Source organism: Poecilia reticulata, chromosome 22, assembly GCF_904066995.2.
Source record: "Poecilia reticulata chromosome 22, P_reticulata-male-v2, whole genome shotgun sequence".
Lineage (NCBI taxonomy): Eukaryota > Metazoa > Chordata > Actinopteri > Cyprinodontiformes > Poeciliidae > Poecilia > Poecilia reticulata.
Window position 1 is genome coordinate 15,312,406 of NC_088851.1, and position 22,652 is coordinate 15,335,057.

Here is a 22,652-nt window from a genome sequence, read left to right on the forward strand (position 1 = left end):
AGAGAAAACATCACAAGTGCCTTATCTGGGAGTGAAAAGCAGAAAACTGTTGCTCAGTAAAAAAAAAAAGTCCTACTTTCAGTTTTGGCTCCTCCAAGTGAACACGGGGCTTAAACGGTTAAAACCATTCCCGTGCGGACGGGGTCTTATTATTACTCACCATTTTTCTCTTGGAGCAGAGGAAGGCGTGACACTCGAGAGTCTCGTTGTGCTGGCTCTGGGCGATGTAGGCAAACACCTTATCGTGCATCTTGTCTGCAGTGCAATATGATATTCTGAAACAAACACATATGCAAACACTTTAACGCAATCACAGAGAAAGTAAGATCATTATCTGTGCCTGCGATATCTATGAGGTCACAGATTCTGGATGGGACGTTGCTTTTTGCAGTCTCTCGCACTTAGAAGTGAAAGGGAAGTAGAAGTAACATCCCGATGTGCCGTTCCTGTGTCGCGAGGCGGTGATAAGTCCTGCTCGTCAGTCTCAGGTGCAGAGGAAGCCTTTAAATCAAGCTATAATGACCTACAAATAGCTTTTCTCCATCACTTCAGCATGACGTCATTATTCTAATATGGAAGCCATGAGCAGGGAGGGACAGGCAAAAACAACGATGACTATAATGAATTTCTCCCATCTGTCCTCTCTCATCTTCACCGTCCAATCATCCTGTGTCATGTTATCTGAGGTGGGGTTTGAACAACGAAGATTTACTGCAAATATGTGGGTGGGCCGCCATTAGGGGAACCAGAAGTCAAGGGAACATTTTGCTTTTTGCTCGTAGCAGATGTGTGAGGAACAAAGCTGCATTCCACTCAGAGCAGCTGCTGCTTTAGGTTCCTGCACCATCACAAAGTCACTGCTGGACTCAACCTGAAACAATCTGCCTGGAATTGTGATTAAAAAGGGGGCAGCGTTTCTGAGCAAAAACAAAGTGACAAAAACAACACGGGAGACTGTGGGACGCTGGAAACAATACGAGACGCTGAAGCTGTTAGCTGCCAATGGAGATGAAATAATGAATACAGAGATTTGCACACTGAGAGGTTTAAACAGCAGGGGCTTCGTGAGTGGAACTGATCCGATTTGTGGCCAGTGGGTTTTAGAAAGCTCTTCTGGATCTTATACCAGCAATTAGTGCTTAATACAGTGAGGTTTGTGTGTTTTCAAAGAGGATCCACACCGAAAAGATTCGTCTAAGCATGTTCCACAAAAGCATAAGACAGAGCAACTTTGCTGCAGTCGGTTTCTCTCGCAGCCTGAATGACCTGAAAAAAAAAATGTCTGAACATGTTCTAGAAAATACCGCCCATTAATCTGCAGCTACTCACATCTGTGCTTCCTCAGAGATTCTTTCTTTTCTTTACACATAAAAACAAATAGATGTGAGTTTTCTCCAAGAAACCAAAAGTGGAAGTTGGTGCAACCAAGTAGGGTTAGGTGAGATGTGTTCACTGTCAAAAAAAGATTGGATTTTAGAGTTTGCAACAAAGCTAATCAGTAAGAGCCAAAACATTGCCCCTTTCTTCTCACCAAATAATTTCTTCATCCATCTTAAAATAAGTAAAGGACAGTTTTGTGCAAGTAAGACAGAAAAGCAGAAAGAAATCAATCGCCACTGAGGCAATTATGTTAATTTATGCTCAGATGTAATGTAACTTACGTCACAGTAAATTAATATGCTAAGTTAATATGCCTGGGGGTTACATTATGCATTTTTCAGTTCCACAAAAGAAGCCTTTTTGTTTTCGCAGTATTTCGGACTTTCTCTCACCGTCAGGTCGCAGCTGACCTTTACTTTGACTTCTTTCTAATTTTATTTCTTCCCTCTTTCAATAAACTTTGTGTAAAAGAAAATAGCAAATGAATGCAAGTCAGTGAAATAACCTTAGACGTGCACATTCAGAGAGCGTGAAATGTGAAAGAACAGAAATGTAATAATCAGTAAACAACTTCATAAGACCGTAAGCCATCTGCGGAACGTTTATGTTAAAGTCCCATCTCTGCTTGATGTGCAGACCAATATAAGTGAATTAAGTGAAAGGTGAGTCACGCCGGGCGCATCAGGTCATGAACTAAGCTTGCAGGCTGTGGCAGGTGAGCTTTTAACGAGAGAAGACAGATGTGTCACCCTGCGACACCTGGGGTGAAAGCTCAGACTTACAACAGCTGCGGCGTTCCCAAAGGAGTCAAGATTGATGAGAAAAACAGCTGAGAGGGCGACTCGTCTTCCTCTCCCTCGCACAGATATACCACACATCCACAGGGTGATAAATGAGAGCCAGGCAGGAACAAGAACTTTGCTTTAGTTCGGCGTGATCGGGTCGAGTTTGGTTTGACAGGGTGACTGACCTGTATATGGAGATATTTTCTATCAGCTGGTTTGAGGCACTGTCGTAAAGGATGATTCCACGAGGCGAGACCGATAGCGTGACTTTCTGGAGCTTTTTCCCGCTGGCTTTGGCCTGGAAACGAGAGAGCAGGGAGAGAAGGAAAGGGCGGAGGTCACAGAGGAGACAATAGAGGAGGGAGCGTGAGAGGAAACAAATAAATCTGCATTTCTAAATTACAACCTGTGGAGCTAATTGGTGATGCAATCAGACAATGAAAAGTCACCAGTGAGATGACAGAGGGGTACTGAAACTGCCATGTTTCATCAAGCCTTTCATTAGGCTTTCAGATATATATGCAAGACCAAACAACAACCGTAGAAAGAAAAATCAGGCATGTAAACGCTGCGCCCTTCACATTTTCACAAATTATCTTTCATTGCAGAAGCAAAACCTCATGAAAGTTTGGTTGAATTTCAGTAAAATAAAGTCTGTCTTAAGATGAGAAGAGCTTCTAGGAACTTTTCTTTTTTAACCAGAGGTCTTCTGTCATTTTGGGGTAACATCGCGCTGAGGTCCATTTCTCTTGGCTATTCCTCAAAATGGGAAAGAGCAAACAGTAAACAGTTGGGGATCGCCCAGTTGCTATAGCAACCTTTGGATGCCATCTACAGTAAAAACAGCTGTGTGGGAGTGATGGCACAATCACAAATGTACACAGGTAGCTCTCCTCTCTTGTTTTTTTGTTGTTGTTTTGTTTTGGGACTGAGTTGGTAAGGGGTATCAAGATGTTGCTTATGTTTTGTTTATTTTTCATTAACTTAATTTTTTTTTACATGTTTACATTTGGTTGTTTGCAATACTTTTGAGTTTTTCTCTCAAAAACTGAAATGTAATTCAATGTATTTACTATCAGTCTGTATTACTTGTTCAACATGGGATTAATTTGTGGAGGGGGGGGGGAATCAGTACCTGTCCACTGCCGAGTACGACGGAGGTCCTGGAACAATGCGAGTCTGTTTCTCCTTTAAAGACCCTCCGGAGCTCGTTAAAGTTAATAAATTCTTAAAAATCGTAGCACGTTTTAAACAGATATCTCATGGCTTCTGGCAGAAAAGTGAAAATAGGGGAATCATGGAGTGTTTCAACCTATAAATCAATAGAGAAAGAGTTGAGAAGAAGAGAGAACAAAAAAGGCTCCAGGACTCTGGTGAGCTACAGAGAATGTGCAAAGAGGAATTGCCAAAATATGAAATTATATGAAAGATTAAGAGTTACCCAGTTCATAAAAGAGAGTAATAAGTGCAGGACTGCGGCACCAAAGACAAAAACTTTCTCCAGAAAATAAATGTACGCAAATTAAAGGGCGCACTTTTCTAAATTTTCAATACGAGATTACAGATCTGCAATGAAAGCTTATTTTATCTTGAGGCTTTTCACAAATATTTACCAACACTGAAGGTGATGTATATCTAAACCATAAATTAACTGAGGCAGTTACGTAAAACAACTCCATAATGCCTATAATCTCGCTGCCAAAGCCTTGCTATTCATCAAAATGTCAGAAAACATATCAGTTTAGCTGTAATCCGCTTTAGAGCGGACACCAACAGATTAGACTAAATCAGAGCCTTTTAGTTCCCCCCTCATTCATCAGCGTCTCTCAAGAATCCCACCATTGTGCCGCCTCTAACTTCATTATTCGCCGAGCTGTCGGATCCCATAACATTAAGCCGATTCTACCGGAGCCACAGTCTGAGCAGCAGGGCCCACACTAACTGTGTCCTCTTCTAAAATGTCAATGATGCGATTGAGGAAGGGGGCCGGGGGAAGCAGTGTGATCACATTTCACTGAGGTGCCAGTCAGGTCATAATCATCTGGAGTGGCAGAGGTGATGATGTGGAGAAAATATTAGAAATGCTTGACAGAAACTCATTTTCCGTTGGTAGGTTATTTACATAGAGAGAAGATTTGGGTGTTTAAGCTGATTCAGGCTTTGTGTGGAATGTGTGTTTGTGGTGTTTTACCGTGGCAACTATCCTTTTGACGGCCGCCGCAGACAGCTCCTCGCCTTTGGGCTGCTCCACCATCGTCACCCCCAAGTATTTGAGGTGAAACACCATGCCCTCCAGCAGGGTCTCCCTCGTGTCCGTCCAGTTCTCTGGAAGCTCTGCAACAATCACACACACACGCACACAAACACACACACAGCAGTGAAACTTTTGAACACAAATAACACAACAAATAACATCACAACGAATCTCCTTTCAGACTGCAAATAAAAAGCTTTTTATGAATGAATAGCTTGATTGAGAAATTAAACATTCTGACAATTTTCCCTTGATCATTTCTGACCAGAGGTAGCCAGAAAAGACACAGAAAAACACAGGATAATCTGACTTATTTCCTGATTATTACATGAATTCGTACACAAAAAATTCCACTTTTTGGCCTGTAAATGCGCCAGCAAACAGAATGCCCTGTGCTGCATTTTTTTTTTTTTACATTAATAAAGATCAGATAAAAAAAGTTAGGGACAGAATATTTAAGCATAAATGAGAATAATATTTCCATCCCTTCAATTTCTGTTAGACTCAAAATGACTACCAATATCAAGCATATTTATTTTCTCTATGACGTTTTATACAATTGGTCAAAATTGTAACTGGTAGGTCTAAGAAATAAATAAAAAAAGTTTTCTGCATCTTTATTTAAAGCCCAGTCCTAATTTGAAAAAAAATATATAAACACATAACTTTGAGTAAAAAAAAAAAACAGCCAGAGGTTTTAAACACAACTAATTTTAGTTCTTCATAAAAATTTTAATTGAAGATGGGACTGAAACTGAGGCAATTTTCCCATTAAACAAAGTAATCAGGAACGCAGTTGGTCAAATGCTAACAAAAAGTTGCTGCATCGATGGTGGACACTGAGGCGGGTCTGTTAACACCAAGGTATGGCATGCTTTGATTTTTTTTTTTTTTGGATTGATCTCCAGCACTATCATCTACACATAAAATAAGATTATATCTTTTGGAAGAAGCTGTGCCTCTTAAAGTAATCTGGGGATTTGTGAAATTAAGGCCAAGTCAGTCTAAAGCCGATCTGGAAATGTCAGCTGAACCAGAAGCTCAAATATAATCTAAAAATCTGAAAGTTGTAAAAAAAAAAAAAAAAAACTGTTGCTTGAAGTTGAGAGCGGTCAAGAGATCAAGATATAAGCTTAGAGTGATTGAATTTTTTTAAAAATTCAATTCAATGTACTTCTAAAACAATCTTACGAAACTTGTTCTGGCTAATATTTTATTAGTTTATTTAAATCAAAATTTCTACATTACGTGTATTGTTACAGTGTTTTTGTTTTTTAGTATTTTTTGTTTTGTTTTGTTTTATCTTGGATCCCAATGAGACAACCTGAATAAATAGAAGTCAAATAAATTAATTAAATGTGGATCGCTCTGCTTTATTTTTCTGTTTTAATAAATAATCAGGACGTTAAAATAGATTGGGACCATAAACGTCCTCTGACCTCCTCATACAAACACTTCAACTTTGTTTAAATCACTACTTCCTCTAATCACTCCATGTAATATGCTTAGTAAACATCATCAGAAGAACTGGGCTCTTTTAAACCGTCAGAAACGCTCTCCCTACGACTTCAGTTCATTTCCATCTTCTGAACACAACTACTCTGCAGAGACATAATTCAAAGATTCTCTAAAGCATCAAGCCAATTTAAATACGAGCACGAGTATTGGATCATGTTAGAAGCATTCTAGCGGGCCCTCGTTTGGTTTATGTGAACCTAAAAACTACTTCAACATCGCTGAGCTGAAACAAAACTAGAAACAAAAAGATGAACAAATCTAGCAGAAGCTAGAAAGAAAAAAAAAACCTTCTTCCTTGACGCTTAGAAAAGGGTTCCCAGGATGTTGTACGAGTGAGTGTGTGTGATAGAGGGAATCCGTTTGTCAATTCAAGAAGCCCATTTAAAAACAAACACCACCGTCCGCCCGCCTGTTTGGCCTTCGGTATTCTCAAAGTGATCTGTGTGTAATATCACCAAGGTATTCAACACAAAGTTGATGTATTTAATGTTCGACTACTGGATAGACAGCAAGCAGGTAGAAAAGAAAAAAAACGGGTCTTTGGTCTCTACTGTGGTGTGCTCCAGCAGTCCACCTGCTCCTTTCCCAAACAACCCCACCCTCTAATCATCTCCATCCCCGTTAAGTGCCTTGTTGCACCCTCAGTGTTTGTTCTTCTTTTTTTTCCTGCTTAATTATTAGCTCCATCTCTCAGCAGACGGTATTTTTGTCCCCCACCCCAACAATCTGCATGATGCAAACAGTTCTGCTCTTTGCAAACATAAAACCATTTGCTGTGGCCGTAAAATTGCATGATTATGGCCACCAGATTGTAGACATAGGAACTCGTTAAAATGTGGACTAACTTGTGTCGCCGTAGAGAGACGCCATTTGCTCGGTGAAATTATTTTTAGGGGCATATCTGCTGTGGTGGATCTGTTTGGACGAAGTATCTAAAAATTTGAAGAAAATTAATTTTTTCTGGCTTTTTTTACCTCAAGTTTCACTTTGTCCTTCGTTGGTATCCATTAAAATGTGACTTTAGCTAAGGAAGTTCCTTTTTTTCTATTGTTTTTCGGAGGGATGTTTGGGAGTGACTATTACACCTGGATTTCCTATTTATATCCATTCTATTCCATTAATTCACTTTGCGTTTCATCATCTGTATTACTCTGTATCGGAAAATAAACGACATCTAGTGTCGTTTATTCCATTCAAAAACTGTCTGCCAACTAAAAATGTAACCCGTCTTGTACTACTTGTGAATATTCATGTTGCAAAGAGTCTTTATTTTAAAAGCTCTCCAAATGCATTATTTATTGAGTGTGAACGCTGTCTGTCATTTAGAGTGCAGAAATCATTAGTTTTGAGGCAGCAGATTAAAACCTATAGTATCCCTCTCTTTTGAAGCCAAACCAAGCCAGCTGCACATGGGTAACAAGGTTAAAAATGGTCGAAATGGAGCCGCAACCAAACCTATACTTAAGTAATGAGTCTGACTGGGAACACCCGCTGCTGGGTCAAGGTCTTTGTGCTGGGAACAGAGCGGATTTTTCTCTGCTGCTCCTGCAGCTCCATTAAAGGGCTCTGTAATTGAACCTGTGGCAAAGAATCACAAGCTGCCGTTCGTGTCTCCAGTAAACTCACAGAGAGGACTATAAATATCGTTTACAAGGTGGAGCCGCTTAAGACATCCAGACATTCAACACTCAAGGATAATATTTAACCTTCGGTGTTCGCAAAAACGGACAGTGAACCCTGAGTGAACTGGACATTTGCTGCTGCCGTCGGCCTGTGGAGCTCATGGGAATTTCGACAGACAGATGTGCTTTGAGAGTGCTCGGCGAGATCCGAGACGCGGCGACGACGTCGGCAGAAATGCATGACCGAAGGAGCTTCTGCTGGTCCAGGGGGAGATCTGAGAAGCACCTGTCCATAGCAACACTTAAAAATGACCTGCAGTACACCCTGATGGAAGAGTCAAGAAAAAACAAAGAATCGCTTCTTTGCACTAATTGCTCAAATAAAGGATATGCTGAATGTGAGAGACTTTTTAAAACCCAACATGATGCCAGTTCAACTCATGAACCCGAGCTATTTTTAGCCTAGTGTGCACACCCAGCGTACCGTGCACACTATTAATCCATTTTTATACACGGCACATTTTCATTCACATAACAGTTACCCCCCTTTCCTCCTCCCCTGTTGCAGACAGGCGCCATGGCAGCACCTCTCTGCAGCTGTGGTGATGATCAGAGCTAACTTCAAAAGGCTTCAGGGTTGCAGCTTTGGTTGGTCACCGGGAGCTGCTTGTTTGGGTGACAGAGATTAGAAATAAACCAGAGAGAGAGAACATGCGACGGATCACTGAAGCAACAAAGGTGTAGGCACATAAGCTGGTCAGCATCTTTCAAAATCATTAACATACAGAGCTGAGGAAAAAATAAAGCAGAGGAAAAAAGGGAGGAAAGTTGGGTTTATTAGAAAATCAAACGTCGTATAACTCTCACCATCTACTAGTCTCAGATTAAAACTCACGTAAAACTCTCACCAACATGATATCTAACAGGATTAGAGATGGGCAACTCAACAACACTAGAGAAAAGAAATGCAACTGGGGAAGTGTTGGTTGATTTGCATGAAAAACAGACATTGACCCAGTCAGTCTGATCTGGCTTTAAACTATTTCTTAATATCACCAAAACAATTTGGCCAAGTCAGAGTCCATTTGATAGAGAACTGAGGGAGCTAAAGATTAGAGTAATGGAAAGAAGGAATTTACACTTCTAAAGACTAAATTAAAGTAATCACCAAATATAAATAATCCTGCTACAAGTAAAGATATGTAAAAGGCATCAGAATTTATTATTATTACTATTATATTAACTGTTTTCACACAAAGCTGTAAGACTTGCAGGCCATTAATGCAATACTGCAAGGCTTTTGCAATCAGTTTTCACGTCTGTGTTTTGATGAAATTGCTAAACGGCAATGAACATGTTACATATGACGATACTTCTCTGGAAAATAGAAGATCCAAATACTGATAACAGGGTTTCCACAGCTTTCACCAACTCAATTTACCACATTTTAATACCATTATGAATGTGATTTAAGACCTGTATATTCACAGACATGTGGTAACTTTGGCCAGACAACTGATGGTGAAATTCTCCTTAATGACAGATGCAAAAAAGCTAGCTAGCGTTTAATATTACCAATATTTCCAAGGCAGATGAGTAGCTAGTTAGCGGCAACTTTAACCTTCGAGTCAAAAACGCAATGCAGATGTTTGAGTGTGACCCAAACTTTTGCCTGACAGAGTAGTCCCACGAGGAAAAGAAAATACATAGACTATACAAGATTAAATACACCTGTCGACAAGATTAAATACACCTGTCGACACAACATTTTAAGACCTGTGATGAACGTATTAAAAGGCCAAATTACTTTTAATTAATTTATGACATTTTATGGTCTTAGTTTTATATACAGTCATTTAAGACTTTCTAAGATATTTTAAGGATGCGTGGGCACCCTGGATAAACTTGTATAAACATCGAAACGGTTGAGCTGCATTACTCATTTTAGATTCCCCAATCTAGCTTTCTTTAGCCATATTTAGAATAGAAATATTCTTTGTTTTCTCACAATGGAGAAAATCCTGGTGCAACATCAGCAAATGACAGAATAAAGAATAAAATACAAAACTATAAGGGCAAAATTTAAACATAAATGCTGTGTAACTATTAGAAATTGCACACTTCAATTTAAAAAATGCAATATTAATGTGAGACTTTCACAGGAAACTTTTCTAAAAAGTCTTGAATTTAAAAGAAGATAACTCTTTTGCAAAATTATTTGTGTTATACTTTAATCATAACTCTAGTAAACGTTTTGCTATGATTATGCAACATTTTAGATGTTGTGCATAAACATGCACAAACAAATTCAAGCATAACAAAGCAACCAAGAGTAAAGTTCACCATCGATCTAAACCTGACGACTCAAGGCGAGACATTGACACAGGAAGTAAGGAAAGGAGCAAGACAATAAGACCAAAGCTGTGAAGCTCACATAATCTTGAACTAAGATCAGACTGAACAAACTTCTGATTGTCCCACATAAAAACAACAGCAAAAAGATGTTTTGGGAGGATTTAAACTCTGAATGGATGAAATGTCACTGCAACAGGTCGTTACAGTAAAAATACTTCTTCAAAAAGCAAGAAAAAAGAAAAAGTTGCCTCTGATCCTGAGTCATGATGGACGTACAGAACGTGATTAACATATTTTAAGTTCCTAAATCTTGTGGTATTTCACAACGCTTCCATTTTAAAAGCTAACTTCACTGAAGTCATACTAAAGATCCATGCGCACAAGAAAAAGGCTCAAATTTAGATAAAAACATTAAAATATTCTCATTGCAAATGTTAATGTTCTCCAATACATTAACAGATGTTGATTCTGGTTCAGGAGTGGATTAATACAAGGAAGGCAGCAGTGGCAGCCCAGGTTTTTATTATGTCGATGTGGAGAGCCTTTAGTTAGCATCTTATGAATCTATTCTAAATTCTTCCCATTACACTTTTTCCCTCCATTTTTTATTTTCCCCTGTCCAATAATAGCTTCAAATGGTACATAGTAAGTGGTCAACTGCCAAAGGTTAAAAATACCAAAACTGAAAAATACACTTCAAAATGACAAAGTCAAAGTAGTGCGTTGTGAAATGACGAGAAAAAGGTCATTAACAACGTAAAATGAAGGTCTTTCCTTTGGTGAAATTGCAAAAAATGTCAAGGTGTCAGAGACAATGCTTTCCTCCGCCGTCAAAAAGGTACTCAGTAACTGGGGCAAATTGACAGGAAGAGGTCTGGCAGACCAAAAGCCACAACTCGATGAGAGGACACACTTCTGAGAGTTTAGCAGCTTGCATGATAGGCGGTTTAACAGTGATCGCAGTAAGCAAGTCCCAAACATAAGTCCAAGTATGCCAGAAGTAATATAAGAAAACAACTTAAACTCCACTGAGCTGTTTGGGATGAACGGGACAGAAGCGTGATAGCAAAGCAACCAATCAGTTCCACACATTTCTGAGAATTTCTGCTACAGATATGGAAATTCATTTTTGATGAGCTTCTTTTTGATGCTACAAGAGATTCAGGGAGGCGAGACAGTGCAGAGGTCTTGGGATTTATAATCAAAGGGATCTTAGAGTAGAGACTGTGCAGAATTACGGAGAAAAAAAGGACTGCAACACGTTGTAGTTTTGGTGGATGTTTTTGTCAAAACCAAAAATGGAGAATCTTCTTATCAAATTAGGAAGGTTTGATAAAGAAAGGTTCAGAGAGGATCGCAATCGGCTTTTCTTGTCAACAGACAGTGACAGTAATGAGGAAGGAATATGTTTAGTGAGACCAGATAGTGGGGGGAAAGAACAATTGTGAATGATTTGTAAAGAACAGAGTAGGAAAGATGCAAAACAGTCAAAAAAAAGAAGAAGAGAAAAATGAAGAAAATCAAAAAGCACCCAATACACACACTCTCAGCAAAACTAATAAGAGAGTTGGGGAGAAGCAACAGTTAAATTACTGTAAGAACAGCAGGAGCTTTCTGCTGTGCCGTAAACTCTCTAACATGCTGTTAGTGTTAGACTGGAGGAGAGCAAGCGAGCAGTGATAAAGGCATTTAAAACTAAAGTCATAAATCAGAGCAACTATGACGGATCCATGGTTTCATCACAGCAGTCTTTTCCACTCAAGTGTGTTTGGATACTAGAAAATGGTTGTGCCTCTCTCTTAAGCAACATGGTCGTGTAACTGAGAACAAAAGAGAAGGAAAGATTAAATACGTCCCTCATCTTAACCGTTTGCGACATTCATCTCCACACTAAACAAAACCCAGAAACGCCAAAATAAAGGACTTTTAGTTTGACTGACTGCAACCCAGCAAGACTTCACAATAATTAGGTATGAGTCAATGTTCCCACAGGAACTGGGAAAATACCTTTACATCCTTGTTCTTCACGTCCTCCAAGAGGTGAGAAGACGAGAAAAACTGCAACCGTCAAACACAGTTAGTCATAACTTAATCATTTAGAGCTGTACTGGCTGGAGATGGAAAAGAGTAGCCAAAGTAGCAGAACTGCAGGTCCAGTAGGATCTGCACACATCGAGTAATCAGCTGGTGAACATAATCGGATGATTGTTAACTCGATGAGCCAGTAGGGAACATCAAATATCCCATGTTTTCTAAACAGCAAAGTCACGTTAGTTTCTAACACCCTTCAGTATGGCAGCTGTCGCTGAAGGACGAAAATTAAAGTTAACCTCTTTCGGTACCAGAAAGACATTTAAAATGAACTCGGATGGTATGTCATATCCCAGAAATACGCAAAGACTGGCATTTGTTTTTAAAATATTAATGAAAGCTTATTTAAGAGAGACTTATCTCTCACACATTGCGACGTCGCCTCTGCTCCTAATGAAGGCTCCGTGGCAAGAAGGCTAGAACGCCATACATTCACTTACATTTTAAAACTTTAAATCACTATGGCACATTAAATATGGCATTTTATCATCCTTTATGTTTTTTTGCAAATGCAGCTTCATTTGTGCAAACATTGTTTTAATTTAGAAGTTATTTTTAAAACATTGTCAATCAAGAAATACATGCTGTTTGAGAATGCATTTGCAGAATGAGAACAGTGGGAATTTTCAATGCTAATGCATTTAATGAACAGGCAGCCTGCTGTAAGTAAAGAAGACCCTCAGCATAACAAAGCAATCTGAAGAGAGCCTTCAGGCTCTGAGAGCTCTCCACCCAACTTATCGTGTGATGTGAGCAAATTTCACTGGACTCATCTGAACCCACTCAATTTCAAACAGTCAATGACCCACTGATGTTCTGGTTTTGCTGGCTAACTACAGCCAACTTGCATACTTTCTCCTGAACACAGCGGAAAATGAAATATTCAGACTTGTTCAAAAAAAAAAAAATCCTTGTCTGGGACCAAAGAGCTGAACACGTACACTAGTCTGGAACGGAACAGGGTCATGATTTTTTTTTCTTGGTTTGGAGATGTGCGTCACCCTGGGAAACTGGGAGAAGCATGTGTTTTCTGGCTGCTTTTTACACGGTCTCCTCAGAGGTTTGGTGTTTAACTGTGGGCAAAGGTACCACAACAACTCACGGCTCTTAAAGCAGTGAGTCTGTCAATGTCAGTCTGAGGCAGCTTGCCATTTAAAGCAACCCTAAAAGCCAATATTAGGTAGTTGTCTGTATTTTTGCCTTTAAATAAATCAAGTAAAAGGACCAGCAAACAGTACATTAAGTTGCTCCATTTCACAAAACCTTTGCTTATCTTTACTTATTTTTAATATTTATAACATTTATTTCGCTGTTGACATTTTTACCTTTACTAGAAAGGAAGAAAATAAGAGCTTGAACATAGAATGAATCAAAAAGCTGTTGAAAAGAGGAAATGGTCCCAGTCTTTGGTTAATAACTGTTGATTGTTCCATCGCAAGAGGAAAACTGGCTTCTGCTCTGAGTCCAATTGAGCCAAAGAAAACCTATTTTCAGCCATTTTCAATTTATATATTTTCTAATGTGAGAAGAAGAGCCAACAGGATTAAACTGTCCAAGAATCATTTTTAGCACCAATGTTCAGAGGAAACTGTTCAACTGTTGATGCATATTTAGGAAAAACAAACCCTTTAATAGGTGTGGCTCGTTTATGAGCCCAGACTTTATTAGTTTATAGCTCAGAAGAATAACACACATCCGCCTTTATCATCACAGATCATAACTGCATGTAGACACAGCTGGTTTAGGCCTTTTTGATGGATTTTCTACATTCACATTAAAAACTTAATGTATCCCACTTAGTTTGAAACCGCTTAAGTATTCAGATGTGTTGCCACTGAGGCCTGGAAGGAGACCCAAACTTCACAAAAGAAGGATAGTCAGGACAAGCTAGGACACGTCAAAGCTAATTATCAAAAATCACTTACAATTAGGGCAGCGTTTAACAATTATTTTAATAATCAATTAGTGTACTGAGTGTTATGATGGTTAATCAGATTACACAAAATTCTGCAGTCTGCATACTTTTCATTGGACCACATGTCATGTCATGTCATGGCTTGAAATGTAATAACAGCATTCCTTTAGTGAATGTTTGATTACTTGTAGCAAAAGATGCATTTAACATACTTCCAATATCAACATGTGAAAAGCTCTGCACTTTCTGCCTCATCATAAGCGGTGTCCATGCAGGGAGAAAAGTAGCATCTGGATGACGAATATATTCCAGTTATTTCTTGTTAAACTTCATTTCTTTCTTATCTTGGCCTATTTGGGCCTTCAACTGCAATGCTTGAGGTGATATGAACTTAAACCAATAAGGAGAAAGCCTGTTTAAGAATTAGATTCCTATCAGCACACTTTGGACTAATTTAGAAACTGCTGACTCAGAAGACAGAAGATGCCTGGAGGAATGCACCAACACTTGCCTTTAGCCTAAGAGGAGAGATATCCACATCCCTTCAGCACCAAAAAAAAGAAAGAAAAAAAAAGAATCAAAGCTTTGAAAGAAAGTTAGATGCTTTGTGTATGAAGAGAAAAAGTTATTGTCTAAAGAAAGAGTTTGGCTTCTCAGCCTGATGCTAACACAGATCCATAATTTTAATTTCAGTGGAAAGTGTTTTGCATGTCATTGGAAGGTCAGGGGTAAAGTTCCCTACGCATGGCTTTAATATGCGTCAGCTTCCATCATTATAACAGAAGACACATCCTGTCCTAAATATCAATGTTATATTGACCCAAAGACAAGGAGGATGGGTTGCAGCCGTTGAGATGTAATTTGAAGACCCTTCAAATTAATTTCAGAAGGGTGAGGGAAGGGATTTAGCAGAGGATAAGTCACCGAGACATGTGTCTTTCAGTATCGGCTAAATCCACTCAAAGAAGGAAAGTGAGTGGAGGGAACGAGGAAGATGACTGGTCATAGCAGTCAGGGGATTAGGGCTCATGACCAGCTGAGTTCAGAATGTACTCCCAACAAGAATCTGGGTTATGAAACTGATCCTCAACACGCTCCGCTGGCAGGCTTGCCAAACAGGAGGGGCTGGGCTGTGACGACTCTGATGAAGCACAAAATCAGAATGCATTCTCTCAACAAGGGCAGGAAACGGATCTTATTTTTAAAACAGAAACATTAACCAGCCCGGGGTTGTTGTTTTTTTCAATCCGATCTACGAGAGGCAGGAAGAACTGGTGGAAAACGAAGTGATAATTAGAGTCATTCAACATTGACCAGAATAGGACAGCCACCTCAGGGCCGTTAATAATCAATAGGCTGCAGGCAGAGTTGGCTTCATCAGTCGATTGACATCAGATCACTCTGTTAGCCAACTGGCATTTCACGTCATTGTTATATTTTAAGCCAAGATTCCAAGAACAGCTGATAGAAAGTCACTTTAAATATCCTGACACAGAGATACACCGTTAGCAACAGATGAAGTAGATATGAAACCAGTGATGATGCCCTGGGACTCATTAAGCAAATTGTTTCTAGTATCAAAGGTCATAAGATTCCATATTTATGTCCCCATAGTTTTCCAGAATGAAATCTCCAGTTCTCGTATGCCAAGTTTTCCCATCACAGGGCGACACAGAAACGCACAGAAGCTAAATGCCGCCTCTTCTTATTTGCTTCTGGCCCTGGGAACACAAAGTAAATAGGTCTCTGTTGACCTGCGGGCTCTATTGGTTCATACCTACCAGCAACTCTCCCACTTTTAGACCAGAAACCGCTCAGAGTTTTGTAGACCATCAACCAGATTTTAAGGTCTACACTTTTCCGAACTGGGAGCCACTGCAGAGATTTAAGGTTTGGTGTGACATGTCACAACGAGTCTTCCTGGGTTTGAAAATATACTGCATCTGTCTGTAGAAAAAGTGAAAAACTTAAAAATAAACTAAGGCAGCAAAGTGATGCTGTAGTTCGCCACAAACACACCAGCATCAACGATGTGCTTCGGTCTGATGAGATTAAAAATTAGCTTCCTAGCAAGCAAATATTTTAGGTCAGTGTACAAAATATGTGGGAAAGCACCCATACACATAGTTAATTTATTGCAGAATTATTTGGGAACATCGTCACCCATCTGTTTGCTGGTGAAGATAGTCAAATAGTGAATATTTCCCTGGATTAACCAGTTGACAGAAAGGAGCCCAGATCTACCATATGTTCGTGTACTAATCTTCTCATTCATGCTTGTGTGCATCTTTATGCAACTTCTGCTGGCCAAAAAAACATACAGATTAAGGAAAGGAAGAGAAATCTTGCAGAAAAAGAAAAAAAAAATCTCAGATTCTCATGAGCCTTGTATACAAGATTAGTTCAATATATAAGTCAGTGGGCTTTTCTCCAACTTCTTGACTACTATAGAGAGGGTTTCACCTAAATTATTCCGATCAAGGTTTGGGTAGAGGAATGGGCGCTACTTTAATAGAAACAACCTCAGGATAGAACCAGTTTGTTGAACAAAAACACCCAGAAGATCCATGACATCCAATCAACGCACACCAACATCTTATAACGACGACTGACTCTGCAGGAAACATACAGTTTAACCTCTTTGATTTGAACGCCTCTAAAGGAAGAATGTATAAATCTGTATTACAATAAGTCACCAACACTATGACCACTTCCAGGCTGCATTCACATTATTATTAGTAATAGCAGTCAGGGTTTCTGTAAGTTTCACCAACACAAATGTAAAACTTCTTAAGACCATTAATAAAGAAATTTAAGACTGATATCACAGCAGAAATGTAGAAAAGAACATTTTATTTTTATAGCGTCAATGGTTACGCTTTTTAGCTCAGAATGAATGCAGCTTTGTACGAGTTGGCAATAGAGCCAATGGCGAAGATAAATGTCGTCCAACCAAAAGGCAATAAAATTTACACTTTACCTAAGATAGATGCAGAAAAAAGCTAGCTATGTAGCCAAGTAGGGCATATTAGTAGTACATAAGCTGGGTATGACTCAAACATTTGTCTGACAAAAAAGTCCCACAAGAAAAAAAAGCTCCGTACGACATTAAATAGTCCCACCATGACAAAATTTACGACCTGTGATTGACATAAGTCCAACTTACATTTTTTAATGAGTTTAAGATTTTTAAGGCCTAATTTTGACTTTAAGGAATTTAAGACTGTTTTGTTTAGTTCTCTTCTGTTTTAATTCCTTCTACTGACCAGGATCTCCTGACAATGAAGCCGATAAACTCGGTGAGCATATGCCTCAACATATGGCTAAAGAAGATTACATCAATTATTTCTCACCATGAAAGAGATCTGGTGAACCAGTCTGCTCTCTGCCAAGTTTACTAGAGGAAAGAATGTATAAAAGCAGAGCACATCAAAGATGCTCTTACTATTACTTTGGATATTCCTTTTTTTTTTAAAGTGTTTCTTCCTTTTGGATCACATTTAAAAGAAACAAAGTTTCCAGACTCCACAAGCCAAATTCAACACGACACAGAGATTAGCTGCTTGCCTCATATAATTACAACTGAGTACCCTGGCTCTTATTATAAATGCACTAAAATAACTATTATGACATTTTGGAGTGTTATGTTTTGGCAGCTGTGTCAGCTGGAACCAGAAGAAGCTAAACATCCATTTTCCCCTCACTGGATTAAAACTGCCCTTCAGGAAAAACAGTGACAAAGCAGGATTGTGCCGCCCCATCTCCACATGACACCATCGCTGGCTCCCCACACACACAGGCAGCAGCACACTGAAACACAGTAACCAACAGTGCTGTAAATCAGTAGGGATTTTACTACACCATAAAGGAATCCTGCAGGAAGCAATCTCCATTACAACATGGCAGATAACCCCCCTACCCCCCATCACCCACATTGGGTGACTTTGTACAAGGGACACAGGACTGACCGCCCACACTGCAAGGCCAAACAGGTTCTAATAGAAAATACATAACAAACATGAAACACAAAGAAATATTTCTTTTTCCTTTTTATTCCTGCTCCTGATATATTAAAGATCACAGAAAAAAGTAACCAAAAGGCTCATGGGAAAAATGGAGGAGGTGTAGAGATTCACTGCTCGGGTGGGAGAATCTTTTCAGAGGACAACTATCAGTATAAATAGCAGGAAGGAAATCATCATCAAGGTATTATTTAACGCAAACCCAACGTAATCCTCTGGCGGTGCCATCTGAATACTGAGAAAAATATAAGTTAGTTGCAACTTTGATCTCTGGAAACAGCAAGGCTTGTTAACAAGGTTAGACCAAAAATGTGCACTGATAAGCTGCTGCTTCAACATTTTATCAGTGCACAGTGGTATTTTCAACATCACCAAAAATACCACTGTGTGACTTGGAAAGAATGAAAATATTGTTTCTCTTCCATGTAAACAGAGATTTTCTGCCTACCGCCACTGGAAAGTTAAACACAACTGTAATCTAAAAATGATACTAAAGACAAAAAACATTTTCCCACTTATGAAAAAAAAAGGATAACTATTCTATGTCAGTTCAGTAGATGGTCTTAAACAAACAGGAGAATGATCCAAAGTAAGAGCCAAAAGAAAGAAAAACAAATCACCACTCTTAATTTAAACAATGAGGAAAAATTGTAATGACCATAGTACTAAGCAATGCTAACAATCGGGAAAATTTGGAATGCATGACATATCTGTATTAAAGCATGTTAGTCGATTTTTAACATATCGCTACCAATCTAATAAGAAAAACTGGATCAATATTAATAACATGTTTATTTCCGTCTTGTTAAATGTGTGTGTGTTTTGGAAAGGGGAGAAGGTCATATGTTGCTTGTTTGAGCATGTGACAAGACTGTGGGTTGTTTAAAAAGGATAGTGTATTAATATCAGTTAATCGGTCATAAAAGTAATACTATTTTTTTCTATATTGGTGCATCACTAACAGTGGCAGCATCATGCTGTGTGTATTCTGCCCTTCACCAGGGACACTTGGGGAAAATATAAAGATGCCAAAAAAGCAAAAAGCTTGACTGAGGCATCAGAATTAAGCTTTTCTTAATTCTTTAGATCTTAGATTTGATGCACCTTTAAAATAATGCAATCCAAAGCAGAGGGGAGGGAAATAAATCCTAAATCCAAAACTGGGTTGCATGCAGAAGTCAGGATCCACTTCAGGAGTCTGACAACGTGCTGAGAGAGACTGGCTGTCGTTTATTTACAACACAGTGGAGCCTGTAATTACATTGCAACAGTCAAAAAGAAAAAAAAAAGAGGAAGATCGAGAGCTCATTGATTACAGGACAGGAGCAGGAACATCAGATTAATGTGCGATATGAATGATTGACACAATCTGCTTAAATGTCAACACCTTTAGCTGCTGACAGTATGCAGAGTCATGGCACACACATCCAGATCAGGATGAGATCCCAGCACTGCATCCCTCTCACCTGGACCAAAACAAAGCATCAGCTGCGCTCTGCAACACACCAAGCAGCGAATTGCTCTTTTGTCTGGGAATTAAAAGATGAGAGGGACAGTGAAACACTGGCCGTGGTGGGCATCCCCTCTTTGTGGAGATAAACAAATGAGACCAGGGTGCGTGTGAAACCCCACGCCAGTATTTAGAAAGGTTAAAGTCAAATATACCACAGGAGAAAACCCTGATGGTTCAGTCGACCATAAACGGGTCAGAAATGTTCTAAATTTGAAGGATTTACCACCGGTCCTTCTGGCAGCCTCGTGTTTTTTGTTTCACATCGAGTATCTCCATAGCAACAGGGCTGCCACGAAGGCGAGCACATTTCTCCCTCAGTGTGGCTCACAAGTCTGAATCAAGGGAGGCAGGAGCTCCCCGCTGAGCCTCTGTTAAACACTACCAACCTGACGTGACGGGAAAACTGCAGGATTTCCTACAACTTTGGTGCGTCCCTCAGCCCCGTCTGGGGTTACAGGCGACTTGTGGAGTTCAGGGAGAAGCTGCAAAGCAAGTCAGCTTTGCGATTAAGTGTCAAGTTCATGTTTCCTGAAGTACATCTCTGCTCTGGTGGGCTTGTAACTCACACGCCTCCCCTTCGCGCTGCGAATCATTTTAAAGCCGACAACTGAAGTTGTGAGAGAAAACACACATCCTAGCATGGTTACGGCGCCGGCTAGCGCTAACGTACAAATCATTGTAACACGTTGAGCAACACTTACTTTTATGTCTGCCCGATCCCCACGACTGTTTAGCAATGCTCGGGCTCCGTATAATTGCCCTTCCAGCGGATTTCAAAGCGTCCATATCTTAAAACACAAGTGGGGCGAAGAGCCCACCGAGCGCGTGTCCGTCTTATCGGCTCTCCTCCCTTGATTTTAAAAGCCACTCACAACGTCCAAACTTTTTAAAATATCAATATTCGGCTGTTTTCTTCTCCACTTCGCTCAGCTCAGCTTCACTCGACGGTGGATTATCATGCTCGTCCCCTGGGCGGTGTTATGTATGCAAATTAGCCGGATAACGTGCGGGAGCTACGCCCGCTTTGTGGTGTTACGCAAGCGGTTGTAGCGGCAGCGGCAGAAGCGGCAGTCGCGGTGTGACTGTAGTTATGACTCGCTGCGAAGGCTTCGGTACGGTTCTGCTCCCACCCAGTGTCTCCTGAGACAAATGAGCCAAACAGGTTGGTTTCCTCAGGTCCTAGAGACGTCACCGCGTACGTCGTAAATGTAGTTGCCTCACCTCCGCAGGTGGATTCGAAACCTAAGGTGAAGCTGGTAGGTGCGGTGAGAAGCAGGGAAGAAGAGCTGGGTGGGAAAACTACATTAATGTGCTATAATATGGTAGGCAAGAATTTTGGATGTGTGTACTGCTGGTATGTTTGATGATATTGCAATGAGCTACTGGGTCTCTAAGGTAGAAAGCTTTCTTGCCATCCTTCTGCCACAAATTTTCTATCAGATTATTTGTACAACTCCAGAACATGTTGATACAACTGTAGGATTACTTAAAGAAACATTTTGAGCACACCCATTTTTAATATGTAGGTCAGGTGTTTGGAGCTTTGAAGATTTCATCTGCAATGTATCGGGTTATTATAGTTTTAGTGATTTCATAAAATGATATTGTAGGGCAAAGATAGATTAATATGATGCAATTTTTCTTATAAACATCCTCTTAAAACAGCCTTTGGAGAACAGGAAGGACAATCTGGAAACCATATCTTTGAACAAATGTTATTTCACACTTCCTTGAGTATGGTTAACAGTAAATGTGTTTAGAGGACAGAAATGACTGAGTATTACTCAACTTCCAAATGCCGTGAAAGTATTACCACTAAGTATAAATTCTCCTTAACTTCAAACCAAAATAAGCTAAAGATGCACATTTATAGTTATGTCTTATACATATTTAGAAATGTTTCCATTCTATTGGACTTTCCTCTGATACTCATGCCGTCTTCGGCTTCTTACCAAAAATATTTCAGTTGATACCAATCTACCATACTGCATTACTCTGAGCTTACATCATTAACCTTTAAACAAAAACCACTCAGGAGAAAGGCTTGTAAAAAAAGATCCAGCTAAACCAGACTTCACATCAGATGACAAGCTCAGAGACATAAGTTCAGGGGGTTAAGATGTTCCTGGGGACACATTATGCAACATTAGGGATAACAACAGATTGGATCTTGGCAAGAAGTGACCTTTCTTGCTTTCCCATCTAATATAATCAGATCTGAAACCATGAGTATCCAAAACAATTTAAAGAGCTAGTTATTCTGCTTGGTCATATAGTTTTAGTGAAGTGCTGCTGCTGCTTTTCAGTCGGCTGCAGACTCAGAGACCAGTGAAGTGTGGAAAATTATGCCTTGGATTTTGGAGCAACAGCCGGGGGTAAAAATTATAGAGGTGTACGTGAGCAGGTTTACCAACTTGCAACATCTCCAATTCTTCCCTTTACACACCTATGTGAGTTGCAGCTGAAAACATGTTTGTACTAATGCACAGATTTACCCGGCTTTCTCGATTTTCCGATAATTCCTTTAAGCTACCATTTAGATCCTCTTGTTTTAATATTTGTTAATAGATTTGTAACAAAGCATCACAAATCACCAGCATAAAGTGAGTCAAATGCTTCACATTTGTTAAAGCGTGATTAAGAGGGAAGGAATGAGGAATTTCGCCATCAGTTTTCTCGTTGCGCCGGTTTATCAGGTGTGCTTCAGCATGGCTGGAACATGGCAGAATGCTGAGCAGAGGGCTTCCTTCATGCATTGTTCTAGTTAGGAAGAGGCTCCTTATCCTCGAGAAAGGGGAAAAAAATGAGCTGGAGGAATTATCACTTGGATCAAAATCTCTCAGTAATAAATGTCTCGTCTTTTCACAACATAGCTCGGAATAAAATCAAACACTCAAAATCTAAATATGAAACGTAAAAAATGCAGGACTATGAGGTTAAAAGAAAAACATATTCATGTTTTCCAAGGCCCTAATCTACCCACCAAACCTGTCACAGCTGTAGTCACAATGCACTAAATAGTTGTGCTCAGTAGCACTCATGAATATTTTATTCTTTTTTTTTCCTTTGGTCACAGCTAAATTGGATTTTATGGTCTTAAAAATATAGAATAATGGGTCTAGTCAGAGTTAACAAGATCCTGTGTGGACAGTTAATCTGTTTTGATTTGCACTGCCTCCTAGTGGTGAAAAGAAGAT

At 39.6% G+C, this 22,652-nt stretch overlaps 1 protein-coding gene across 2 annotated transcripts in view; it reads right to left on the reverse strand.

Moving 5' to 3' along the window:
- Positions 1–20,679, reverse strand: part of ldlrap1b (low density lipoprotein receptor adaptor protein 1b) — a 33,211-nt gene extending 12,532 nt beyond the window's left edge. Inside the window, exons 1-4 of one of the 2 annotated variants that reach the window (XM_008399613.3) lie at positions 20,157–20,679; positions 4,357–4,499; positions 2,351–2,463; positions 161–275 (exon numbers count right to left, since the gene is read on the reverse strand). In XM_008399613.3, coding sequence (XP_008397835.1) covers positions 161–275; positions 2,351–2,463; positions 4,357–4,499; positions 20,157–20,241 — 456 coding nt within the window. In that variant the 5' untranslated portion in view covers positions 20,242–20,679. The remainder of the gene's footprint in view (positions 1–160; positions 276–2,350; positions 2,464–4,356; positions 4,500–20,156) is intronic. The other variant, XM_008399612.3, reaches the window with a different exon arrangement.
- Positions 20,680–22,652: the final 1,973 nt, after the last annotated feature.